We start from the raw sequence: 26,096 nt of genomic DNA, 5'->3' as shown, positions 1-26,096 counted from the left end.
CAGGATGAAGAATGCCCCGGTGACCTTCCAAAGGCTGGCTGACCGGCTTCTGGATGGTCTCCAGGACTATGCTTGTGCCTACCAGGACGACATCGCCATCTACAGTGCGACATGGGAAGAGCATCTAAATCACCTAGAGACAGTATTGGACAGGATCCACCAGGCCAGAATCACCCTGAACCCAAACAAGTGTCACGTGGGCAAAGCAGAGGTTCAGTATTTAGGGCATTGGGTGGGAAGTGGGAAACAGCGACCATAACCAGCCAAGATTGAGGCCATAGCCAAATGGCCCATCCAACGCACTAAAACCCAGGTCATGGCGTTTCTAGGGACAGCGGGGTATTACAGGAAATTCGTTCCCAATTACAGCAGCGTAGCCAAGCCCCTCACTGATCTGACCCATAAGAACCAACCCCGCCCGGTAACCTGGACCTCAGAGTGTGAGGAAGCCTTCCGCCAACTAAAGGACGCCCTCACCAATACCCCTGTATTGGCCGCACCCGATCCAACTAAACGTTTCCTGGTTCACACAGACGCTTCTATGTTTGGATTGGGGGCAGTACTGAGCCAAGTCGGGCCGGACGGCCAAGAACACCCGGTAGCTTACCTGAGTCGGAAACTACTGCCCCGTGAAGCTATGCGGCCATCGAGGAGTGCCTGGTGAAGTTGCAACCATATTTGTATGGACGACAGTTTTCCCTCCTAACGGACCATAATCCCCTAGTCTGGCTTACTCGGGTCTCCGGAGGAGTTTATCCCTATAACCTCTGGACTTCACCATCCACCACAGACCCGGCAAACAAAACGGTAACGCCGATGGACTAAGTCGACAAACGGAACTTGTACCAACCCCATAACCTTCGGTCATCCCCAAACCGATCCGTTGAGGATCAGACTGTGTATGCCGATCGCATCGCTGAAAAGGGGGAGCTGTGTTACGGGCTACAGAACCACTCAGCACCCAGAATATGTTGTGCAGTTATATGTATGTATAATAGGTTCTATGTGAGATGCATGTTCCTAATGCCTCAGCTCACAGGCTGCGCCCCTGGGCAGAGGGGACACGATATTCTCCTTTTGTCCGCCCTCCCCCCACCTTTGTAATTCCCACAGTAAACATCGGCAGGCTCCGGCCACCTGCGGCTTTTGTAATGTATGTCTGGCCTGCCGCTTTTCTATTGGCCTGCCCTCTGTATCTGTGTGATATATTCTGTGTCCTGTGAGTAAAGTGCTGTCAGACTGGAAATACGTGGAGAAGCAGTGATCTTTTATATGCGCCCATGTAACCAAGGAATTCCAGCCAGCGTCATTCTTTCAGACTCCAGCCAATGCAGAGCAGACCTCCGAAAACACGGGGTGGTACCCCAGCTTGGTAGACCCCGTTACAGACCACAAAGAGTACTGGATCTGTTTATACTAAGGAAGGTGACGGTCACAAGGAGGCATTCTCTGCGTCTGGAGGAGAGAAGGTTTTTCCATCAACATAGAAGAGGATTTTTTACTGTTAGAGCAGTGAGAATCTGGAATTCCTTGCCTGAGGAGGTGGTGATGGCGAACTCAGTCGAGGGGTTCAGGAGAGGCCTGGATGTCTTCCTGGAGTGTAACAATATTGTATCTTACAGTGATTAGGTTCTTTAGAGTGACGTAGATCTGAGGATTTATTCTGACGGAATATAGGCTGACCTGGATGGACAAATGTCTTTTTTTGGTCTTGATAACTGTTACTATGAGAACAATGACAGCAGGCAGCTGATAGGACAATTACTCCCATCAGCCTACGTCTGCTGCCACTAACCGTGAGAGCAGGAGCGGCTGATGGGAGTATTCATCATCTGGCTCCTGCGCTGTAAATAATAAAACCGGCGTGGGGTCCCTTCCCATTTTTTACAACCAGCCAGGCAAAACTCACAGCTGGGGGCTGGTATTTTCAGGCTGGTAAGGGGCCATGGATACTGCCCCCCCAGCCGCCCAGAAAAGGCACATCTATTTGATGCACCAATTTGCCCGGCTCTTCCCACTTGCCATGTTGCGGTGGCAAGTGGGGTTAATATTTGTGGGGTTGATGTCACCTTTGTATTGTAAGGTGACATCAAGCCCACTGGATAGTAACAGAGAGGCGTCTGTAAGACACACATCCATTAGTAATCCTATACTTATATTGTAAATAAAGACACAGCCAGAATAAAGTCCTATATTTGAAATAAGACTAAATAAAAATGGAAAACTGTGTTTTAAACGCCTACTCCACCGAAGCCCTCGATCTCCAGTAATTAAACTAAAAAAACAAAAACAAACAAATAAAAAAAAACATACCTTACCTGTCTCGTCGTTCTGTTACACGCCGTAATACATGTCTGGGGGATAATTAATTTTAAACCTGGATGGTGACAAGGTGCAACTGTCCAGGCTGAGAACCACTGGTGAATGAGCTGCTATGAGCACAGCGTCAGTGACGTCATCGAGGTTACCGCCCGGTTACTGAGGCTGCGTGCCCAGCAGGGATTAACTGTGGTGACCTCAGCACCATGGGAAAACGCCAGTGATGAGGTCGCCGCAGTTCAAGCTTTGCGGCTTCACAGCAGATCACCATGAGAATTTATCTGATACACCCTAATTCTTGTAACAGGTCTCGTGTAATTTTTTCTCTTTTTTTTTTTTTTTTTTTAATGAATGACTCTGGTGTAAAAAAAACAAACAAAAAAACACCATTCTCATTTAACCAATAATGGTCAATTAAATCCATCCTGCATACAGGGAGACTGTAGAAATACCCATAAACGATCAGAACGGTGCAAACAACAGAGGAGCACGATGACACCAAAGAGACATAGCAACGCAGGGTACACAGAGCGCTGAACAGAAAAGCACAATACCAGTAATGGCCCCAGAGACACAGGGTACACAGAGCACCACTGATGTAACGTCATTTATTGATTCAGCGCTTTTTCCATAAAATACAAAAAGCAATCATTATGTAACATGAAATTAAAGTTGACCTTCATGCAGTAATGTTTCCTCCTTCGTGATGCAAGACACCGGACAGCACTGGATTATCTCACTTCTTCAATCTAAGAAGCGCTGAAGTGTCTGGTCCTTTCACTTGGGTCCCGGTCACTGGATTCACTGACTCGCCGTTCCCGCTCACGCGTCACAAAGTTTAGGAGATCAATAGCAGTGACTACCCCAAAGACCATCTGCTTCTTACTGGAGGAGCCATCGTTGTGATCTGCTGAGAGACAGCCCAAACTTAGAAACGTAGAGCCGATTAATTCAGGCTGGCGTCGGTTATGCCAGTGTTAATGATGGGCGCGCTGTTGTAAGATGCACAACACTTAATGGATTACACCTTCACAAGAAATCTTATAGCGACTCCTGACCGGAGTAACATTTCTGGCATAAGGTAGACTTCTCGTGACTTGGTTGGGCAGGCTTTCCCCAAGCTCTGTCATCACAGTTTTGCAGACTTTGTAGGAGCTGTTGAAAATTGTCACAAATATGTCTCAAGTTTTTTTTTCCCCAGGAACTTTTTGTTGTAGGGTAGGAATAAAAGGCAAAATAAATAAATAACTAAATAAATGAGGTAAGAAAGAACAGAGGCAGGAACCGTGCAGCGACTTACACTGAATTTGCTCATGAACTACAAGAGCGAAGTGATCTGTCTCCAGGATGCGGGAAAGTTTCCCCAGATTGTCCATGAGGTGCACCTAGAACAGAGAGATGGTCATGGACACAGACTACCGAATGGGTAGACATAAAAGGCTCTGCACCAGCAATCTGTCAGGTCTCCAATTTCTGATACAAGTGACCCCACTGTACCTGCGTAAATTGCTTGTAAATGACTTTGGCAACAGGATCTGAGGATTTCACCTTCCCAGCCAACACCGATGACAGCATATTCCCAAGGGTCACCATGCCAAGCACTAACCTGCAAGATATAAACACAGGCCTGAATAGTTAGAAGACGCATCGCCACCAAGGGTGGTGGTAGAAATGACAAGAGCAATGCACGGTCATCTAGAGGAGAGGAAGGCGCAATCTGGGAGAACAAGAAAAGTTATACTAGTCCTAACCCAGAGTACAAACAGAGCTGGACTTGGGGTGTGCCGCAACTCACCCCGACTCGGACACGATGGGAACTTGGTCAAAACCTTTTTCTCGGAGGAGCTGGATTGTCTGGTTGCAGCTGACTGTTGGGAGGACGGTCAAGGGAGCAGAAAGAGATAATGACGAAACCTTGACGTTCCACCACCTGAGGGTGACAAGTGATGGAATATACAGTAGATGTGGGAAGTGACAATCGGGCGCATGGCTGCATCGTGCGCTACACAACAAGTGTGATACTAGCTCAACCATGGAAGGCTACAATGCACATTGGTGGATTTATCAATGAGAGCAGGAACTTCATACTGGATGACAACATGATAAGATCTCCTGTGTGCTCTTCTCAAACATGTCCAATAAGTTGGGAGCTAACAAGCCGATGCAGAGGTATAAACACAAGGAGTATTACAGTCCACAGACGATAACACAGATCAGACCAAATTATCCTGGAGGGCCTAAAAGGAAAAGATGGCGCCTACTCTTACCAGGGTTTACTGCCCTCCAGCTCCTCCACCTTAAGGAATTGTTTCTGAGTCATCCATTTATCACTAAGGAACTTGGACCTGACAAGAAATAAAATGTGTTAGTGATTTTCCCATCTGCCCCAGTAGATGTAGTGCAATACCCGGTGGCATCATGGACATCTCAGAACCTTACATGTAATTCCTCACGGAGTCCGGCAGGATCACCACACATCTCTGGCCTTCTTCCAGCTCTTGTGCAGCATTCACAGCTACACTCATGGCACTGCCAGAACTGCCACCTGCCAGAGAAAAAGTCCTCATCACCACTCATTAGCAGAGGACGACTAACATGATCATTCGCCAACAGTGTGACCCACATTATCATGGCACTACTGTTCAGCACTAACTCACCACACAGCAGTCCTTCCTCCTTGATCAGTGCTCGGGCCATAGAGAAAGACTCTTCATCGTTTGACTTGTACCATTTATCAACCACCTGCCAGATACAGAAGCAGGAATGTCGGCTCAAACAAGATCACGCTGTCCTGCCCAGAGATAACCATAGCTGACACCACCTCCACAGCTGCAGATCACTACGATCACTGATACTCCATCTGGTCAATCAGGATTCTGCAGCTACTCCTCCACAGTGCAGATCACTACGATCACCGATATCCCAGCTACTCCTCCACAATGCAGATCACTACGATCACCGCTATTCCAGCTACTCCTCCACAGTGCAGATCACTACGATCACCGCTATTCCAGCTACTCCTCCACAGTGCAGATCACTACGATCACCGCTATTCCAGCTACTCCTTCACAGTGCAGATCACTACGATCACGGATATTCCAGCTACTCCTCCACAGTGCAGATCACTACGATCACCGATATCCCAGCTACTCCTCCACAGTGCAGATCACTACCATCACCGCTATTCCAGCTACTCCTCCACAGTGCAGATCACTACGATCACCGATATCCCAGCTACTCCTCCACAGTGCAGATCACTACCATCACCGATATCCCAGCTACTCCTCCACAGTGCAGATCACTACGATCACCGCTATTCCAGCTACTCCTCCACAGTGCAGATCACTACGATCACCGCTATTCCAGCTACTCCTCCACAGTGCAGATCACTACGATCACCGCTATTCCAGCTACTCCTCCACAGTGCAGATCACTACGATCACCGAAATCCCAGCTACTCCTCCACAGCTGCAGATCACTACGATCACCGATATCCCAGCTACTCCTCCACAGTGCAGATCACTACGATCACAGATATCCCAGCTACTCCTCCACAGTGCAGATCACTACGATCACAGATATCCCAGCTACTCCTCCACAGTGCTGATCACTACGATCACAGATATCCCAGCAACTCCTCCACAGTGCAGATCACTACGATCACCGATATCCCAGCTACTCCTCCACAGCTGCAGATCACTATGATCACCGATATCCCAGCAACTCCTCCACAGTGCAGATCACTACGATCACCGATATCCCAGCTACTCCTCCACAGTGCAGATCACTACGATCACCAATATCCCAGCAACTCCTCCACAGTGCAGATCACTACGATCACCGATACTCCAGCTTCTCCTCCACAGTGCAGATCACTACGATCACCGCTATTCCAGCTACTCCTCCACAGTGCAGATCACTACGATCACAGATATCCCAGCTACTCCTCCACAGTGCAGATCACTACGATCACCGCTATTCCAGCTACTCCTCCACAGTGCAGATCACTACGATCACCGCTATTCCAGCTACTCCTCCACAGTGCAGATCACTACCATCACCGATATCCCAGCTACTCCTCCACAATGCAGATCACTACCATCACCGATATCCCAGCTACTCCTCCACAATGCAGATCACTACCATCACCGATATCCCAGCTACTCCTCCACAATGCAGATCACTACCATCACTGATATTCCAGCTACTCCTCCACAATGCAGATCACTACCATCACCGATATCCCAGCTACTCCTCCACAATGCAGATCACTACGATCACTGATATTCCAGCTACTCCTCCACAATGCAGATCACTACCATCACCGATATCCCAGCTACTCCTCCACAGTGCAGATCACTACGATCACCGATATCCCAGCTACTCCTCCACAGTGCAGATCACTATGATCACTGATATTCCAGCTACTCCTCCACAATGCAGATCACTACGATCACCGCTATTCCAGCTACTCCTCCACAGCTGCAGATCACTACCATCACCGATATCCCAGCTACTCCTCCACAAAGCAGATCACTACCATCACCGATATCCCAGCTACTCCTCCACAATGCAGATCACTACCATCACTGATATTCCAGCTACTCCTCCACAATGCAGATCACTACCATCACCGATATCCCAGCTACTCCTCCACAATGCAGATCACTACGATCACTGATATTCCAGCTACTCCTCCACAATGCAGATCACTACCATCACCGATATGCCAGCTACTCCTGCACAGTGCAGATCACTTCGATCACCGATATCCCAGTTACTCCTCCACAGTGCAGATCACTACGATCACTGATACTCCAGCTTCTCCTCCACAATGCAGATCACTACGATCGCCGATACTCCAGCTTCTCCTCCACAATGCAGATCACTACGATCGCCGCTATTCCAGCTACTCCTCCACAGTGCAGATCACTACGATCGCCGATATCCCAGCTACTCCTCCACAGTACAGATCACTACGATCGCCGATATCCCAGCTACTCCTCCACAATGCAGATCACTACCATCACGGATATCTCAGCTACTCCTCCACAGTGCAGATCACTACGATCACCGATATCCCAGCTACTCCTCCACAGTGCAGATCACTACGATCACAGATATCCCAGCTACTCCTCCACAGTGCAGATCACTACGATCACAGATATCCCAGCTACTCCTCCACAGTGCTGATCACTACGATCACCGCTATTCCAGCTACTCCTCCACAGTGCAGATCACTACGATCACCGCTATTCCAGCTACTCCTCCACAATGCAGATCACTACGATCACTGATATTCCAGCTTCTCCTCCACAGTGCAGATCACTACGATCACTGATATTCCAGCTACTCCTCCACAATGCAGATCACTACCATCACCGATATGCCAGCTACTCCTCCACAGTGCAGATCACTACGATCACCGATATCCCAGTTACTCCTCCACAGTACAGATCACTACGATCACTGATACTCCAGCTTCTCCTCCACAATGCAGATCACTACGATCGCCGATACTCCAGCTTCTCCTCCACAATGCAGATCACTACGATCGCCGATACTCCAGCTACTCCTCCACAGTGCAGATCACTACGATCACGGATATTACAGCTTCTCCTCCACAATGCAGATCACTACCATCACCGATATCCCAGCTACTCCTCCACAGTGCAGATCACTACGATCACCGATATCCCAGCTACTCCTCCACAGTGCAGATCACTACGATCACCGATATCCCAGCTACTCCTCCACAGTGCAGATCACTACGATCACCGATATCCCAGCTACTCTTCCACAGTGCAGATCACTACGATCACCGATATCCCAGCTACTCCTCCACAGTGCAGATCACTACGATCACCGATATCCCAGCTACTCTTCCACAGCTGCAGATCACTACGATCACCGATATTCCAGCTACTCCTCCACAGCTACAGATCACTACGATCACCGACATTCCAGCTACTCCTCCACAGTGCAGGTCACGATCACCGATATCCCAGCTACTCTTCCACAGTGCAGATCACTACGATCACCGATATCCCAGCTACTCTTCCACAGTGCAGATCACTACGATCACCGACATCCCAGCTACTCCTCCACAGTGCAGATCAGTACGATCACTGATATTCTAGCTACTCCCCTACAGCTGCAGATCACGATGATCACCGATATTCCAACTAACCTGCCACAGACCACCAAGATCATTGATTCGCCATCTACCCTGTTGCAGATCACCAATTCTCCAGTTACTCCTCCACAGATCAGATTCACCAACTAATCCACCACTTCAGAGCACTACGGCCACCAGCTGTACAGTGGCTCATCCGCCGCTGCAGATTACTATGATCAATAACTTAACAGCTATTGGTTCGTTAACCCACGCTATGTCATCAACAAGATATGTATGATCTCATACCGTTCGGTCCAGCACAGTGGGAATGAAGTCATATCCGATCCCTTCCACCTCATATCCCGTCTTTTCTGTTTGGTTCAGCGCCTCAGGCTCAGCTAGAATTGACCCTTCTGGATCCACCCCGACCACCTAGTAAGATGAGGAAGACACCAGTTTTATCCAAGCCTCCAGTATAGGTCCCATAACTTTACAAGTCATGTAAAGAGAAGTATCAATAACGCAGGCAGTGGGGACCATATGGGAATCGATACACTGCCATGCATGAGCATTTCTCATCTGGGGCAGCATTGGTGTTACTTCATCTAGATCGGGAAGGGGGGGCGGGGGGTACAACCTTTTTTTTAGTCTGAGGACCACAGTAAAACTTTGGTTGCTTTGCGTCCTAGATATCAGATGAGCGCAGCACTCGTGACATTCATCCTCCTCACCTTGCAGTTTGGACACTTTTCCTTCAGTTTTCGTGCAAGCCCAGTAATTGTCCCTCCAGTTCCAGCGCCAACCACCACCATCTCCACGCGTCCTGCGTAGAGACAGGGATCATAGCTGATTATCCTGCCTGTATCACCCCCTTAGCAGATGCCTGAACATCAGAACACAAGATCTCCATGTTCCACACCGCATTGCCTGCAGAGATCACTCACTGTCTGCCGGAGCCTGCCATGTTAGGCCAGTCACCCCACAAGCCAGAGATGTCTAGACAGTGGGTGGACTTTCTAGGTCTCATACGGAGCCCAGCCTTTACATACCAGGATAACTGAAGCCATCACTTGTTGGTGCAGGTAACGGTCGCTGTATACCACCACCCCGCATCCCACTTACCATCACACTGCTGGATAATTTCCTCTGCGGTACTATCATAGTGAGCGAGAGGATTGCTGGCGTTCCGGTACTAGATGACAAGGAGAGGAGCATAAGCTATAATGGTCCAAGTACCATACAACGACAGACACGAGAGGCCTCATACTCCACCCAATGGTACGGCCGATCTTCAGTGCCCCACAGAGCATAGCCTGCTCGTCTATCCTGACATGACCAGTGCTGAGCCTAGCTCTGCCCGCCGATCATCATCCTCTACAGCCAACCTGTCTGTCCAAATACCTGATCCAGGATGTGAGAATTGGGGATCTCGTTCTTTAGTCTCCAAGCAACCCCGACGTGTGACTCCGGGGAATCAAAACGGGCGCTGGTTGGAGTGCGGACAATCTCTGCTCCCAGAGCACGGAGAACGTCTACCTGCGAAGAAAAGATTACAGCCCTGTAAAAAGACCACATGAATATGCACACATATAAAGCGGGCTGAAAAAATGCCCTAGCCAGCGCACCAAGCACAGCCGGAGCCTCCAACCAACACGGAACCTCGTCTGGATCCAAACGAAAGTGGATTGTAGACAAGGAAAGGAGAAAAGTTCCAGCCTCCAGGAGAATAGACTTTTATTCCAAAATGTAGACATAAGATTGCATACACCGCTTTCTCCCCATATGCAGATGGCTGTGTGTTGGGCACTGAGTCAGCTACGCGTTTCGATCCTTGGTGGATCTTTTTCACAGCTGAAAAATTAGTGACATGCCGCAAGTCTTACATTTTTCAAGGACCAACAGAAATGACAGCTGCTGTCACACGGTTACATTGACAGGTCCTGCACGCATTTGTCTACATAATGCAAGATTGCGTCATACGACTTCATTAAAATACAGAAATAATAATAATACATGATTTGGTTTCTTTTGTTTAGCCCGCTGGGACACCTGGAGCCTAAATATAGGACCCAGAGCGCTTCTGTTGTGAGGAGCCGACTATCTCCTCCACGTCTGGAGCCTTTAACACCTTCGATTCCGACAATTGACAGTTTCTAAATGACCATTATGTTGTGTCCGGAAAGGTTTCCAGGCCACGGATATATTGCGCATATTTGTATTCTTAAAATAGTAATTACACCGCGCTGTACTAGGAGAGACTTTCCCAGTATAGTGCGGTGTAATTACTATTTTAAGCTTGTCTCTTTAGCAGGTATTCGCACAGAACCTGTCAATCACCAGCAGCATCTGGGAACACCCAATTTTTTCTTCTGGGCCAAGTGGACTAGCGCCAGTGTGTCACTCTATTATTTGTAGTTTTCCACGTCCCTGGTGTGCTCTACCATGCGAGTTTCTAGCTTTCTTGTTGTGCAGCCCATGTATGACAAGTTGCCTTTATCGCAGTATATTTTATATACCGCAGTCTCAGTATTGCAGGTAATAAACTGTTTAATGCTGAATGTTTGAGCATTGGCTGAATTATTGAACTTATTTTATGTGAATATTTGCAAATTTTGCACTTTTCTGAGCCGCACTTGAAAAACCCTGTAGTTTTCAGTCAATTATTTATGACAGGTGCTGATGAGAAAAAACGCGGACAAACCAAATCCCCAATAGTGGGAGCCCGTCTAGCAATGTCATTGGTACCCGATTCTAGAAGTTTTGGCAAAACGCCATCCTCGTACAGAATTGGTACATTTTTTAAATTTTTTTTTTTTATTTTATCAAAATTGAAGGCTATACTCCAGACTAAGAAAGGTTTTTTATTTGTATCACTTTTATTTTCATGATTTTCTTTGCTCTGACCTTTTTCTCTGCAATCCTCTCCGCTCTTTTCAACATCCAGTTTGGATAACCGAGTTTTTTCAGTTTTTGATGCAATTCAGCAAATTCTTTCTTTTTAGTTTGGTTATCCGTGCAGTTTCTCTTTAGTCTTCTATGTTCTCCTGTGGGAATAGACCTGATGACATGTTTAGGGTGTCCGCTGCGTGCAGGCAATATCGTGCTCCCGGAGATGGGTTTACAGTACGTGTTGGACATAATATTCTGCCCTTCAATACCCCATAGTTCTAGATCTAAAAGAGATACAGGAGTTTTATCCGTTTTATAGGTAAATTTTATGTTATAAGTATTAGAATAGAGATATTCCACGAAAACTGGTATGGTAGCCACATCCCCCTCCCAAATGATCAGGGTGTCGTCAATGTGTCTACCATACCAGTGAATGCTCTGCACAAATGGATTTTCCACCGAATATATAAATTGTTTTTCCCAATATGCCATTGTTAGATTGGCGAGCGATGGGGAGGATTTCGCTCCCATAGGAACTCCTGATTTCTGCAAATAAATTGTACCATCGAAAAAAAATTGTGTTTCAAAAGAAAATGAACCACCTGTAACAGAAAAGTGATAAGATCTTCCGAATAATTGCTCAAATGGACTAGAGAAAACTTTAACGCTTCCATGGCTAAACTGTGCGGAATACACGTATACAGCGATGTGACATCGCAACTCAGCCACACAGAATGATCATGCCATATTAGTCCTTAAATATAAGACTTGCGGCATGTCACTAATTTTTCAGCTGTGAAAAAGATCCACCAAGGATCGAAACGCGTAGCTGACTCAGTGCCCGACACACAGCCATCTGCATATGGGGAGAAAGCGGTGTATGGAATCTTATATCTACATTTTGGAATAAAAATGTATTATCTTGGAGGCTGGAACTTTTCTTATTTCCTTGTCTACAAAAAGACCACATACAGCGTGGAGCAGCTCGTGCCCACCCCATGTACCACACCCAAAGAGCCTACATACAGCGTGGAGCAGCTCGTGCCTGCCCCATGTACCACACCCAAAGAGCCTACATACAGCGTGGAGCAGCTCGTGCCTGCCCCATGTACCACACCCAAAGAGCCTACATACAGCGTGGAGCAGCTCGTGCCTGCCCCATGTACCACACCCAAAGAGCCTACATACAGCGTGGAGCAGCTCGTGCCTGCCCCATGTACCACACCCAAAGAGCCTACATACAGCGTGGAGCAGCTCGTGCCCACCCCATGTACCACACCCAAAGAGCCTACATACAGCGTGGAGCAGCTCGTGCCTGCCCCATGTACCACACTCAAAGAGACTACATACAGCGCGGAGCAGCTCGTGCCTGCCCCATGTACCACACCCAAAGAGCCTACATACAGCGTGGAGCAGCTCGTGCCTGCCCCATGTACCACACCCAAAGAGCCTACATACAGCGTGGAGCAGCTCGTGCCTGCCCCATGTACCACACCCAAAGAGCCTACATACAGCGTGGAGCAGCTCGTGCCTGCCCCATGTACCACACCCAAAGAGACTACATACAGCGTGGAGCAGCTCGTGCCTGCCCCATGTACCACACCCAAAGAGCCTACATACAGCGTGGAGCAGCTCGTGCCTGCCCCATGTACCACACCCAAAGAGCCTACATACAGCGTGGAGCAGCTCGTGCCCGCCCCATGTACCACACCCAAAGAGCCTACATACAGCGTGGAGCAGCTCGTGCCCCCCCCCATGTACCACACCCAAAGAGCCTACATACAGCGTGGAGCAGCTCGTGCCTGCCCCATGTACCACACCCAGAGAGCCTACATACAGCGTGGAGCAGCTCGTGCCTGCCCCATGTACCACACCCAAAGAGCCTACATACAGCGTGGAGCAGCTCGTGCCTGCCCCATGTACCACACCCAAAGAGCCTACATACAGCGTGGAGCAGCTCGTGCCTGCCCCATGTACCACACCCAAAGAGCCTACATACAGCGTGGAGCAGCTCGAGCCTGCCCCATGTACCACACCCAAAGAGCCTACATACAGCGTGGAGCAGCTCGAGCCTGCCCCATGTACCACACCCAAAGAGCCTACATACAGTGTGGAGCAGCTCGTGCCTGCCCCATGTACCACACCCAAAGAGCCTACATACAGCGTGGAGCAGTGTGTGCCCAACCCCATGTACCACACCCAAAGAGCCTACATACAGCGTGGAGCAGTGTGTGCCCACCCCATGTACCACACCCAAAGAGCCTACATACAGCGTGGAGCAGCTCGTGCCCACCCCATGTACCACACCCAAAGAGCCTACATACAGCGTGGAGCAGCTCGTGCCCACCCCATGTACCACACCCAAAGAGCCTACATACAGCGTGGAGCAGCTCGTGCCTGCCCCATGTACCACACCCAGAGAGCCTACATACAGCGTGGAGCAGCTCGTGCCTGCCCCACGTACCACACCCAAAGAGCCTACATACAGCGTGGAGCAGCTCGAGCCTGCCCCATGTACCACACCCAGAGAGCCTACATACAGCGTGGAGCAGTGTGTGCCCACCCCATGTACCACACCCAAAGAGCCTACATACAGCGTGGAGCAGTGTGTGCCCACCCCATGTACCACACCCAAAGAGCCTACATACAGCGTGGAGCAGCTCGTGCCCACCCCATGTACCACACCCAAAGAGCCTACATACAGCGTGGAGCAGCTCGTGCCCACCCCATGTACCACACCCAAAGAGCCTACATACAGCGTGGAGCAGCTCGTGCCTGCCCCATGTACCACACCCAGAGAGCCTACATACAGCGTGGAGCAGCTCGAACCTGCCCCATGTACCACACCCAAAGAGCCAACATACAGCGTGGAGCAGCTCGTGCCTGCCCCATGTACCACACCCAAAGAGCCTACATACAGCGTGGAGCAGTGTGTGCCCACCCCATGTACCACACCCAAAGAGCCTACATACAGCGTGGAGCAGCTCGAGTCCACCCCATGTACCACACCCAAAGAGCCTACATACAGCGTGGAGCAGTGTGTGCCCACCCCATGTACCACACCCAAAGAGCCTACATACAGCGTGGAGCAGCTCGTGCCCACCCCATGTACCACACCCAAAGAGCCTACATACAGCGTGGAGCAGCTCGTGCCCACCCCATGTACCACACCCAAAGAGCCTACATACAGCGTGGAGCAGCTCGTGCCTGCCCCATGTACCACACCCAAAGAGCCTACATACAGCGTGGAGCAGTGTGTGCCCACCCCATGTACCACACCCAAAGAGCCTACATACAGCGTGGAGCAGCTCGAGCCTGCCCCATGTACCACACCCAAAGAGCCTACATACAGCGTAGAGCAGCTCGTGCCCACCCCATGTACCACACCCAAAGAGCCTACATACAGCGTGGAGCAGCTCGAGCCTGCCCCATGTACCACACCCAAAGAGCCAACATACAGCGTGGAGCAGCTCGTGCCTGCCCCATGTACCACACCCAAAGAGCCTACATACAGCGTGGAGCAGTGTGTGCCCAACCCCATGTACCACACCCAAAGAGCCTACATACACCGTGGAGCAGCTCTTGCCCGCCCCATGTACCACACCCAAAGAGTCTACATACAGCGTGGAGCAGTGTGTGCCCACCCCATGTACCACACCCAAAGAGCCTACATACAGCGTGGAGCAGTGTGTGCCCACCCCATGTACCACACCCAAAGAGCCTACATACACCGTGGAGCAGCTCGTGCCTGCCCCATGTACCACACCCAAAGAGCTTACATACACCGTGGAGCAGCTCGTGCCTGCCCCATGTACCACACCCAAAGAGCCTACACACAGCGTGGAGCAGCTCGTGCCTGCCCCATGTACCACACCCAAAGAGCCTACATACAGCGTGGAGCAGTGTGTGCCCACCCCATGTACCACACCCAAAGAGCCTACATACAGCGTGGAGCAGTGTGTGCCCACCCCATGTACCACACCCAAAGAGCCTACATACACCGTGGAGCAGCTCGTGCCTGCCCCATGTACCACACCCAAAGAGCTTACATACACCGTGGAGCAGCTCGTGCCTGCCCCATGTACCACACCCAAAGAGCCTACACACAGCGTGGAGCAGCTCGTGCCTGCCCCATGTACCACACCCAAAGAGCCTACATACAGCGTGGAGCAGTGTGTGCCCACCCCATGTACCACACCCAAAGAGCCTACATACAGCGTGGAGCAGCTCGAGCCCACCCCATGTACCACACCCAAAGAGCCTACATACAGCGTGGAGCAGTGTGTGCCCACCCCATGTACCACACCCAAAGAGCCTACATACAGCGTGGAGCAGCTCGTGCCCACCCCATGTACCACACCCAAAGAGCCTACATACAGCGTGGAGCAGCTCGTGCCCACCCCATGTACCACACCCAAAGAGCCTACATACAGCGTGGAGCAGCTCGTGCCTGCCCCATGTACCACACCCAAAGAGCCTACATACAGCGTGGAGCAGTGTGTGCCTGTTAAATATTAATAATCCGTTAATTTCTTATTACACCCAGTTCTGTACATTGCTTTAGCTTACACGACATAGGCTATTTTTAAGCTTGGCTCATGGTAGAAAGACAGCTCCATATATGTAGAGACCATGTGCTTTAGGAGACGTATATAATTCATGGCTAACTGTAGAGGTCGCTCTCTTCTTCCCTCACCATCATGAGAGACAGACGCAAGATGACATAACTCAACAGCTGGTATGTTACTTTAGTACGAAGAAGTCGAACAGAGAGACAGACGCCATTTGCCATGTGGGTTCCCGGAGAGAAAGAAGAATACATGCTGCTAGAACAATGGACAATTTCTCTTTCACCTATTTTTATTCACCTGTTTTTCTGTAATAACCTTTCTTTGATGGAAGAATCCAAATAAACCACTATATTTTTATCTGGTAACTAGTCCTGAATATTTTACAGGATATGCATTATTTTACATTGGAGAGCCAGCCAGATCTGAATTTTTGTACTTTTTTGCGGATTTCCCTCAACTTGCACACACGGGGGATTGGACTTTGCTAATGTCAAATCATATGTGTAAGTTATCGGGAATTCCACTACTTACAAGAATCACATAGAACCTAGAAGTAAGAAGTACCAGATAGATTGAGAAGTACTACAAGTGCCAAAAGTACCAGACCTAAGCCAGACGTGTGAAGACAGGAACCCAGCGTTGTCCATCAAAGGAGCTGAGACATTTCAAGGTAAGATAAAATGGATGTCATTAATTGTCTTGCTAAGCAGAGTAAATTGAAATTTAAGTCTGTAGACAATTCTAATTCAGAAGTTTTATGGTTAAGTTTATATGCCGAGTGTGAACTCGAGAATCAGAGGTTAGATTCTAAGTTTTTCAATAGAGAAAGAGAGAGATTAAAAAAATATTCTACAGATGGTAGATATATTTCATAGATCTGTGTCAGAGAAATCTAAAAATGATTGTGTAGAGGATAGTGATATTCCCGAGATTCACTGTAATGTGGAGAAACAGTTACAAGTAGTAACAGTCATTGAAGGTGACCTTGCAGAAGATGGAGAAGTAGGAGGAGACTTCAGAACTGACGTAGAGGACGTACAAGGGAAAGACGTACCACTAAAAATAGAAGACTCACAGGCCCAAATCCGAATTAGTGTGAGGAAGGATTTGATAAAGATATGCCAAATAATTCCTGCTTATGACAACAAAATAGATGTTTATAGAAACTCTGAGATCTTTGAAAGTTGTTCTGGAAAATTTGATTTATCTAACGAGGAGAAGAATCAGTTGTTCAAAATGTGGATCCCTGTAAATTTTGCAAGGAGATTGTCTTTAAAGTTATCTGGTGAGACACATGAGAATTTAACTGATAAGGACAGATTAAAAATTCTCATTTTTTGTTCATCAAATGAAAATCATCCAGATATTGATATTCTTCAAAAATTAAGGATTGGTCGGAAGGAATGTATTTTTACGTTCATGTCCATATATGAACGTTTGTACAAAATGCTGAGTGAGAATGTCAAAACACCGTCCCTCATAAGGAATTTTGTAAGCAAATTTTGGTTTCTAAATCCTGCATCTCGTGTTATTGCGTCACAAAAAGATTCTTTGTTTGAATGTGCGCAATCCCTCGATTTTGCCAGAAAACACGAGAATCGTGAAAGGAAAGTAAATTGTGCTAATTTTGGAAAGACAGGCAGAGTAAAATCTTATCAGAAGCCTGTATTAGCAAAACCTTCTAAAATGAGCTTTCCCCAAAATCAAATCTACGAAGAAAGAAAAAGAAAATCACATGTTTGTTATAAACCATATGGAATGATGCAAAAGAACACCGAAAAGACACAAATTGAATTAAGAAAAATGATGAGTTCTGATTTTCTTTCTGTAACAAAGATGGCCGAATTTAACAGACAGAAGCAGGTGGTGAGTGACATCATGGCCTGTAAACTGAATACTCTGCTCCAAGAATCTATTAGCTTTAAAATGGCAAGAACCTTTCAGGATATTTTTTTGCAGAGAAATAAGTATGGGTGTAGGAATTGGTTAGAAAAAGTAATATATATATTGTGTAACAGTGTTATACAATTAGTGAGTTATAGAGTATAATCCTGTAGTTTTATGGTTTGTGGATATATACATAGTCATACAGTATATATATAGAGTGTTTGTAGAAGTAGAAATAGTAGAACTGTATTTTTTAATGAAAATTAAAATCTACATCAGTAATAATATTTAGAATTATATGATATTAACCTTATTTTTTATGTTTCCTTAGAATTTTCATTTCAAAGCAGGACTTAATCGAGAAAAATTCTCTTCCAAGGATTTATGTCTTTATTTACACAGGATGTTGCAATAATTGCATGATTTTATATATCTAACCCTTAAAAGGAAATAACTAATTGCTTTTTAAAATGTTCTGGGTGTGTGTTTTTTTTACTGCATGGTTTGAATGACAACCTCAACAGGTGAAAATTTCAACCTTGTTCTAATAATAAGTATACCATACCAGTATACTATGTCCCTGTTCCTTAGGAAAAGAATTTTAAAGGGGGTCTTTTGCAAAGCAATGGAATTTTTTCCAGGCCTAAATGTCAAGTATAGCTATACATATATATTTATGTCATGTGTATTTGGGGAATATTCAAAGAAATATTAAGAGACTAAATTGAAATAGTTTACAATGCATTGATAATTAGGATAATTTGGGTTAAAATACGTGTATTAAAGTTAATATGTGACACAGTCTGAGTGACAGAGACTGAGTGTATGAGCAGCTGCTGAGCGAGTAATGTGATACGTTTGTGAGACCTCAGGATCCTGAATGCATGAAAAAAAAAAAAAAAAAAACCCCAAAAGCTTTTATCTTTAGGAGGAAATATGCAGATCAGTTAGATTATTAGAATATTAGGATACATAATGAAATATTATCTATACAACATATATTTCTGTATTTCTATAGTAATTATTATTTCTTGATTTAGTTAATTGTGGATAAGTGCAATCGCACAACAAAATAGAAAATAGTTTAGTAAGAAAATCTATTCTTTCCTTATCAGCTTTAGCTCTTTTAAACAGGCACCAGCACAGAGCCTGGTATTCACCAGCTGCATCTGGGAATAGTGGACCTTTCTTCTCTGTCCAAGTGTGTTACATTTAAATTAATTTTTTCCAAAGGATAATTTTATGATATTCAAATTAATTTTGATGGTTACACATCTTCAGACAAATAATGGTATAAGCAGGTATAAATTCACATAATTTATACATTAATTATTTTTAATTTTGGTTTTGATAAATGAATTATTTCATGAAACAATATTTTTTGGTATTAAGGGGGAAATATGTTTTTTATCCTGACTACATAATCACATTTGATTAATACCTCTTCTTCACACATTTTAATAGGAAAAAATATTAATAAGGTACAATGGTATAAGTATTGGGTATAATAACAAGTATTATAAGGAGTCATTTCTTTACACTAAGAGGAATTATATGCAAAGTTGCATGATTTGAATATTTTGATAACACAAGTTTATGACAATTATGAAATAATCCAGATCATGGAAATATTAAGGGTATATGTTACTGAAGACATAACTACTCTGCATCAACATAAAGGCCTTATTCTTATTCTTATTTTTCATTCTTATTTTTCATTATTTTTAATTCTTTCACCAATATTTAGTAAAGTAATATCTACTGAGAATATTGCTTCATTAAATATAGCAATTATATGGTTCTATTACTAAGGAAAATGTTTCACTTCTGAGTTATATGCAACAATTCTTTTATTCATTCATTCGCTCACTCATATATTCTTATTTTGGTTCATGGCTATACATTCCTACATATTATTAGTATAATAAATATATTCCTTATTAATAAAGATGAAAACACTGGTTACATAAAACACAGTGACACCTATGGGTTGAAAAAGGTAATTACACCTATGACATAAAAATGTTCTATCACATGAAAAAAATGGATAATAATGTATTATCACTTATTATTGGTTTATTATTTCAAATATTGAAATCCATATACAGTACAAATTCTGATAATAATTATATGGATATTACTGATTGCTATGGTACGCTGTGATATTATGGGATAGGGAAATTACCAGATTTGGTAGAGAATAGGGAATGAAGACTTCAAGCAAGATACTGAAATTATGTTAATAAAGACTTTTCACATTTCTAAACTTCATTGATTTTTATCAGTTGCAAGAAGAAGAATGCCGCGATCCAGAAATCCCAGAAGGTAACAAAGCTATGATTACTGAGTAATAGACTATGTTAATTACAAGTGCAGTATCCACCACTGACAGTCACGATTAAAGTGTCTAACCTGACAACCAGAGGACGATGATCCTATGATGCTGAGATGAAAGGTGTTATCACGTTCTTATCAAGTTCCAGAGGTTTTCAATCACCTGAAAAGCTTTGATGAAAGCTGGTGAACAATGAAGGTAATTATCAGGAAGCTACAACCCTGACATATGTCCTGTGCATTAGGACAAGGACTGGTTATGGTGCTATGTTTAGCAAGGAAGAGTCATTTTAACCCTTGCTTTGCTGACCAAAGACGTCACACCTGTTCAAAGACCAGTACCGATGGAGGATTCCAGAATATCCAAGGCGAGCCAATATAAGCCCAGGTTTTTAAAGATGACACTGCACAGATATTAAAGCTGCATAGACTTTGTTTTCGTATTAACATTCTAAATTATGGACTGTGATTTGATACACAACACATCTATATGCTATAAGAAAACTGTATTTTTAAAAGAACCAAGAAGAAGACAGAAGACATCAAAATGAAGACCAGATGACATCAGATGATGATGACTGGACCTGAGATGCTTCAATTTAGACTTAGGGAAGTATAATTATACATATTTTATATGAATATTGTTCACGGCTTACCATAACATGAATTCACATCAATTATGTCATTGAGTACTTATAACGGTAATCTAATATTATTATTATTATTATTATTAATATTAAATTATTTTGTCAAAGAAGAAGAAAAGAAGAAAAAAGATCGTTATATTTGAGGGTTCCAATTAATGTCTGTCTCCCTCAAAAGGGGGAATTGTTAAATATTAATAATCCGTTAATTTCTTATTACACCCAGTTCTGTACATTGCTTTAGCTTACACGACATAGGCTATTTTTAAGCTTGGCTCATGGTAGAAAGACAGCTCCATATATGTAGAGACCACGTGCTTTAGGAGACGTATATAATTCATGGCTAACTGTAGAGGTCGCTCTCTTCTTCCCTCACCATCATGAGAGACAGACGCAAGATGACATAACTCAACAGCTGGTATGTTACTTTAGTACGAAGAAGTCGAACAGAGAGACAGACGCCATTTGCCATGTGGGTTCCCGGAGAGAAAGAAGAATACATGCTGCTAGAACAATGGACAATTTCTCTTTCACCTATTTTTATTCACCTGTTTTTCTGTAATAACCTTTCTTTGATGGAAGAATCCAAATAAACCACTATATTTTTATCTGGTAACTAGTCCTGAATATTTTACAGGATATGCATTATTTTACAGTGCCCACCCCATGTACCACACCCAAAGAGCCTACATACAGCGTGGAGCAGCTCGAGCCTGCCCCATGTACCACACCCAAAGAGCCTACATACAGCGTAGAGCAGCTCGTGCCCACCCCATGTACCACATCCAAAGAGCCTACATACAGCGTGGAGCAGCTCGTGCCTGCCCCATGTACCACACCCAAAGAGCCTACATACAGCGTGGAGCAGCTCATGCCCGCCCCATGTACCACACCCAAAGAGCCTACATACACCGTGGAGCAGCTCTTGCCCGCCCCATGTACCACACCGAAAGAGCCTACATACAGCGTGGAGCAGCTCATGCCCGCCCCATGTACCACACCCAAAGAGCCTACATACACCGTGGAGCAGCTCTTGCCCGCCCCATGTACCACACCCAAAGAGCCTACATACAGCGTGGAGCAGCTCGTGACCGCCCCATGTACCACACCCAAAGAGCCTACATACACCGTGGAGCAGCTCTTGCCCGCCCCATGTACCACACCCAAAGAGTCTACATACAGCGTGGAGCAGTGTGTGCCCACCCCATGTACCACACCCAAAGAGCCTACATACAGCGTGGAGCAGTGTGTGCCCACCCCATGTACCACACCCAAAGAGCCTACATACACCGTGGAGCAGCTCGTGCCTGCCCCATGTACCACACCCAAAGAGCTTACATACACCGTGGAGCAGCTCGTGCCTGCCCCATGTACCACACCCAAAGAGCCTACACACAGCGTGGAGCAGCTCGTGCCTGCCCCATGTACCACACCCAAAGAGCCTACATACACCGTGGAGCAGCTCGTGCCTGCCCCATGTACCACACCCAAAGAGCCTACATACACCGTGGAGCAGCTCATGCCTGCCCCATGTACCACTCCCAAAGAGCCTACATACACCATGGAGCAGCTCGTGCCTGCCCCATGTACCACACCCAAAGAGCCTACATACAGTGTGGAGCAGCTCGTGCCTGCCCCATGTACCACACCCAAAGAGCCTACATACACCGTGGAGCAGCTCGTGCCTGCCCCATGTACCACACCCAAAGAGCCTACATACACCGTGGAGCAGCTCGTCCCGCCCCATGTACCACACCCAAAGAGCCTACATACACCGTGGAGCAGCTCATGCCTGCCCCATGTACCACACCCAAAGAGCCTACATACACCGTGGAGCAGCTCGTGCCTGCCCCATGTACCACACCCAGAGAGTCTACATACACAGTGGAGCAGCTCGTGCCCACCCCATGTACCACACCCAAAGAGCCTACATACAGCGTGGAGCAGTGTGTACCCACCCCATGTACCACACCCAAAGAGCCTACAGACAGCGTGGAGCATTGTGTGCCCACCCCAAGTAACACACCCAAAGAGCCTACATACAGCGTGGAGCAGCTTGTGTCTGCCCCATGTACCACACCCAAAGAGCCTACATACAACGTGGAGCAGTGTGTGCCCACCCCATGTACCACACCCAAAGAGCCTACATACAGCGTGGAGCAGCTCGTGCCCGCCCCATGTACCACACCCAAAGAGCCTACATACAGCGTGGAGCAGTGTGTGCCCACCCCATGTACCACACCCAAAGAGCCTACATACAGCGTGGAGCAGCTCGTGCCTGCCCCATGTACAACACCCAGAGAGCCAACATACATTGTGGAGCAGTGTGTGCCCACCCCATGTACCACACCTAAAGAGCCTACATACAGCGTGGAGCAGTGTGTGCCCACCCCATGTACCACACCTAAAGAGCCTACATACAGCGTGGAGCAGTGTGTGCCCACCCCATGTACCACACCCAAAGAGCCTACATACAGCGTGGAGCAGTGTGTGCCCACCCCATGTACCACACCCAAAGAGCCTACATACAGTGTGGAGCAGCTCGTGCCCACCCCATGTACCACACCCAAAGAGCCTACATACACCGTGGAGCAGCTCGTGCCCGCCCAATGTACCACACCCAAAGAGCCTACATACAGCGTGGAGCAGTGTGTGCCCACCCCATGTACCACACCTAAAGAGCCTACATACAGCGTGGAGCAGTGTGTGCCCACCCCATGTACCACACCTAAAGAGCCTACATACAGCGTGGAGCAGTGTGTGCCCACCCCATGTACCACACCCAAAGAGCCTACATACAGTGTGGAGCAGCTCGTGCCCGCCCCATGTACCACACCCAAAGAGCCTACATACACCGTGGAGCAGCTCGTGCCCGCCCCATGTACCACACCCAAAGAGCCTACATACACCGTGGAGCAGCTCGTGCCCACCCCATGCACCACACCCAAAGAGCCTACATGCACCGTGGAGCAGTGTGTGCCCACCCCATGTACCACACCTAAAGAGCCTACATACAGCGTGGAGCACTGTGTGCCTGCCCCATGTACCACACCCAAAGAGCCTACATACAACGTGGAGCAGTGTGCCCACCCCATGTACCACACCCAAAGAGCCTACATACACCATGGAGCAGTGTGTACCCACCCCATGTACCACACCCAAAGAGCCTACATACAGCGTGGAGCAGCTCGTGCCCACCCCATGTACCACAGCTAAAGAGCCTACATACAGCGTGGAGCAGTGTGTGCCTGCCACATGTACCACACCCAAAGAGCCTACATACACCGTGGAGCAGCTCGTGCCCACCCTATGTACCACACCTAAAGAGCCTACATACACCGTGGAGCAGCTCGTGCCTGCCCCATGTAACACACCCAAAGAGCCTACATACACCGTGGAACAGTGTGTGACCACCCCATGTACCACACCTAAAGAGCCTACATACACCGTGGAGAAGTGTGTGCCCACCCCATGTAACACACCCAAAGAGCCTACATACACCGTGGAGCAGTGTGTGCCCACCCCATGTACCACACCCAAAGAGCCTACATACACCGTGGAGCAGCTCGTGCCTGCCCCATGTACCACACCCAAAGAGCCTACATACACCGTGGAGCAGCTCGTGCCTGCCCCATATACCACACCCAGAGAGCCAACATACAGTGTGGAGCAGTGTGTGCCCGCCCCATGTACCACACCCAGAGAGCCAACATACAGTGTGGAGCAGTGTGTGCCCACCCCATGTACCACACCCAAAGAGCCTACATACACCGTGGAGCAGCTCGTGCCTGCCCCATGTAACACACCCAAAGAGCCTACATACATCGCGGAGCAGCTCGTGCCTGCCCCATGTACCACACCCAGAGAGCCAACATACAGTGTGGAGCAGTGTGTGCCCACCCCATGTACCACACCTAAAGAGCCAACATACAGTGTGGAGCAGTGTGTGCCCACCCCATGTACCACACCTAAAGAGCCTACATACAGCGTGGAGCACTGTGTGCCTGCCCCATGTACCACACCCAAAGAGCCTACATACAACGTGGAGCAGTGTGCCCACCCCATGTACCACACCCAAAGAGCCTACATACACCATGGAGCAGTGTGTACCCACCCCATGTACCACACCCAAAGAGCCTACATACAGCGTGGAGCAGCTCGTGCCCACCCCATGTACCACACCTAAAGAGCCTACATACAGTGTGGAGCAGTGTGTGCCTGCCACATGTACCACACCCAAAGAGCCTACATACACCGTGGAGCAGCTCGTGCCCACCCCATGTACCACACCTAAAGAGCCTACATACACCGTGGAGCAGCTCGTGCCTGCCCCATGTAACACACCCAAAGAGCCTACATACACCGTGGAGCAGTGTGTGACCACCCCATGTACCACACCTAAAGAGCCTACATACACCGTGGAGCAGTGTGTGACCACCCCATGTACCACACCTAAAGAGCCTACATACACCGTGGAGAAGTGTGTGCCCACCCCATGTAACACACCCAAAGAGCCTACATACACCGTGGAGCAGCTCGTGCCTGCCCCATGTACCATACACCCAGAGAGCCAACATACAGTGTGGAGCAGTGTGTACCCACCACATGTACCATATAGACTTTGTCCACACACCCTTGTTAAAATGCCAGGTTTCTGTCATACCAAAAAGTTCTAAAATAAATGTCACGACTCTTTTCGGGTAACCCGGAACCATTGTCTCCTTCCCGGTCCCCAACACTAGTATGCCCACCCCTAGCTCGCCCTATTCCCTGGATTCCTTCTGATGGTGAAGATGCCGCGGCCACGTACCTTGTCTTATCTCCTGAATCTGCCCTCCGTCTGTACCCTTCCCCCACCTAGTGAAGAGGGGAGTATTTGTGCACCGCTGTTCACTAACCAGACTAACAAGGTAACACGAACAGGGGAAACGGAAAATACCAGGCATACACACATATAAGAGAGGAATGCACCGGGAAGTGGAGGATGGGAAAAATCAATATAGGAGAAGAAAGGGAATTATCACACTCGCTAAACCAAGCAACAGTCACAGATAAACCCACCAAACTCCTCATATAACTACTAACTATACTCCCAGCCATGCAGCATAAGTTAGCTCTGACAAGGTGTGTAAGTCAGGACCGAGATTATATAGGGGATAGGACTGGCTAACTGTGCTCAGTTGAGAGCCCAGACTCCAAGGGCTCCCAACTTGGCCGATTAACCCCTGTTCTGCCAAACAAAATTAACACAGTTTAAAAAGGTTAAGTGCTTCATTTCAGAGCAGAAATAGGAGAAATCAGACACTGGTTTTCTGGCTCTTCTCTGTCCCAGTA

The 26,096-nt window shown here is 47.3% G+C and overlaps 1 protein-coding gene across 2 annotated transcripts in view; it reads right to left on the bottom strand.

The window, feature by feature from the left end:
• Positions 1-2,913: 2,913 nt before the first annotated feature.
• CBS (cystathionine beta-synthase) overlaps positions 2,914-26,096 on the bottom strand; it is a 98,333-nt gene continuing 75,150 nt past the window's right edge. For both annotated transcript variants that reach the window (XM_073564708.1, XM_073564707.1), the window contains exons 6-16: positions 9,839-9,973; positions 9,560-9,629; positions 9,169-9,260; positions 8,744-8,869; positions 4,977-5,061; positions 4,759-4,864; positions 4,587-4,664; positions 4,115-4,249; positions 3,817-3,925; positions 3,620-3,704; positions 2,914-3,226 (exon numbers count right to left, since the gene is read on the bottom strand). In XM_073564708.1, the coding sequence (XP_073420809.1) occupies positions 3,069-3,226; positions 3,620-3,704; positions 3,817-3,925; positions 4,115-4,249; positions 4,587-4,664; positions 4,759-4,864; positions 4,977-5,061; positions 8,744-8,869; positions 9,169-9,260; positions 9,560-9,629; positions 9,839-9,973 (1,179 nt within the window). In that variant the 3' untranslated portion in view covers positions 2,914-3,068. The remainder of the gene's footprint in view (positions 3,227-3,619; positions 3,705-3,816; positions 3,926-4,114; positions 4,250-4,586; positions 4,665-4,758; positions 4,865-4,976; positions 5,062-8,743; positions 8,870-9,168; positions 9,261-9,559; positions 9,630-9,838; positions 9,974-26,096) is intronic.

The sequence above is a fragment of the Dendrobates tinctorius genome, unplaced genomic scaffold (assembly GCF_039654945.1).
Source record: "Dendrobates tinctorius isolate UK_male_01 unplaced genomic scaffold, ASM3965494v1 ptg000475l, whole genome shotgun sequence".
In the NCBI taxonomy this organism is placed as follows: Eukaryota; Metazoa; Chordata; class Amphibia; order Anura; family Dendrobatidae; genus Dendrobates; species Dendrobates tinctorius.
The sequence above is the reverse complement of the archived record's forward strand: the minus strand, read 5'-3'. Positions and strand labels throughout refer to the sequence as shown.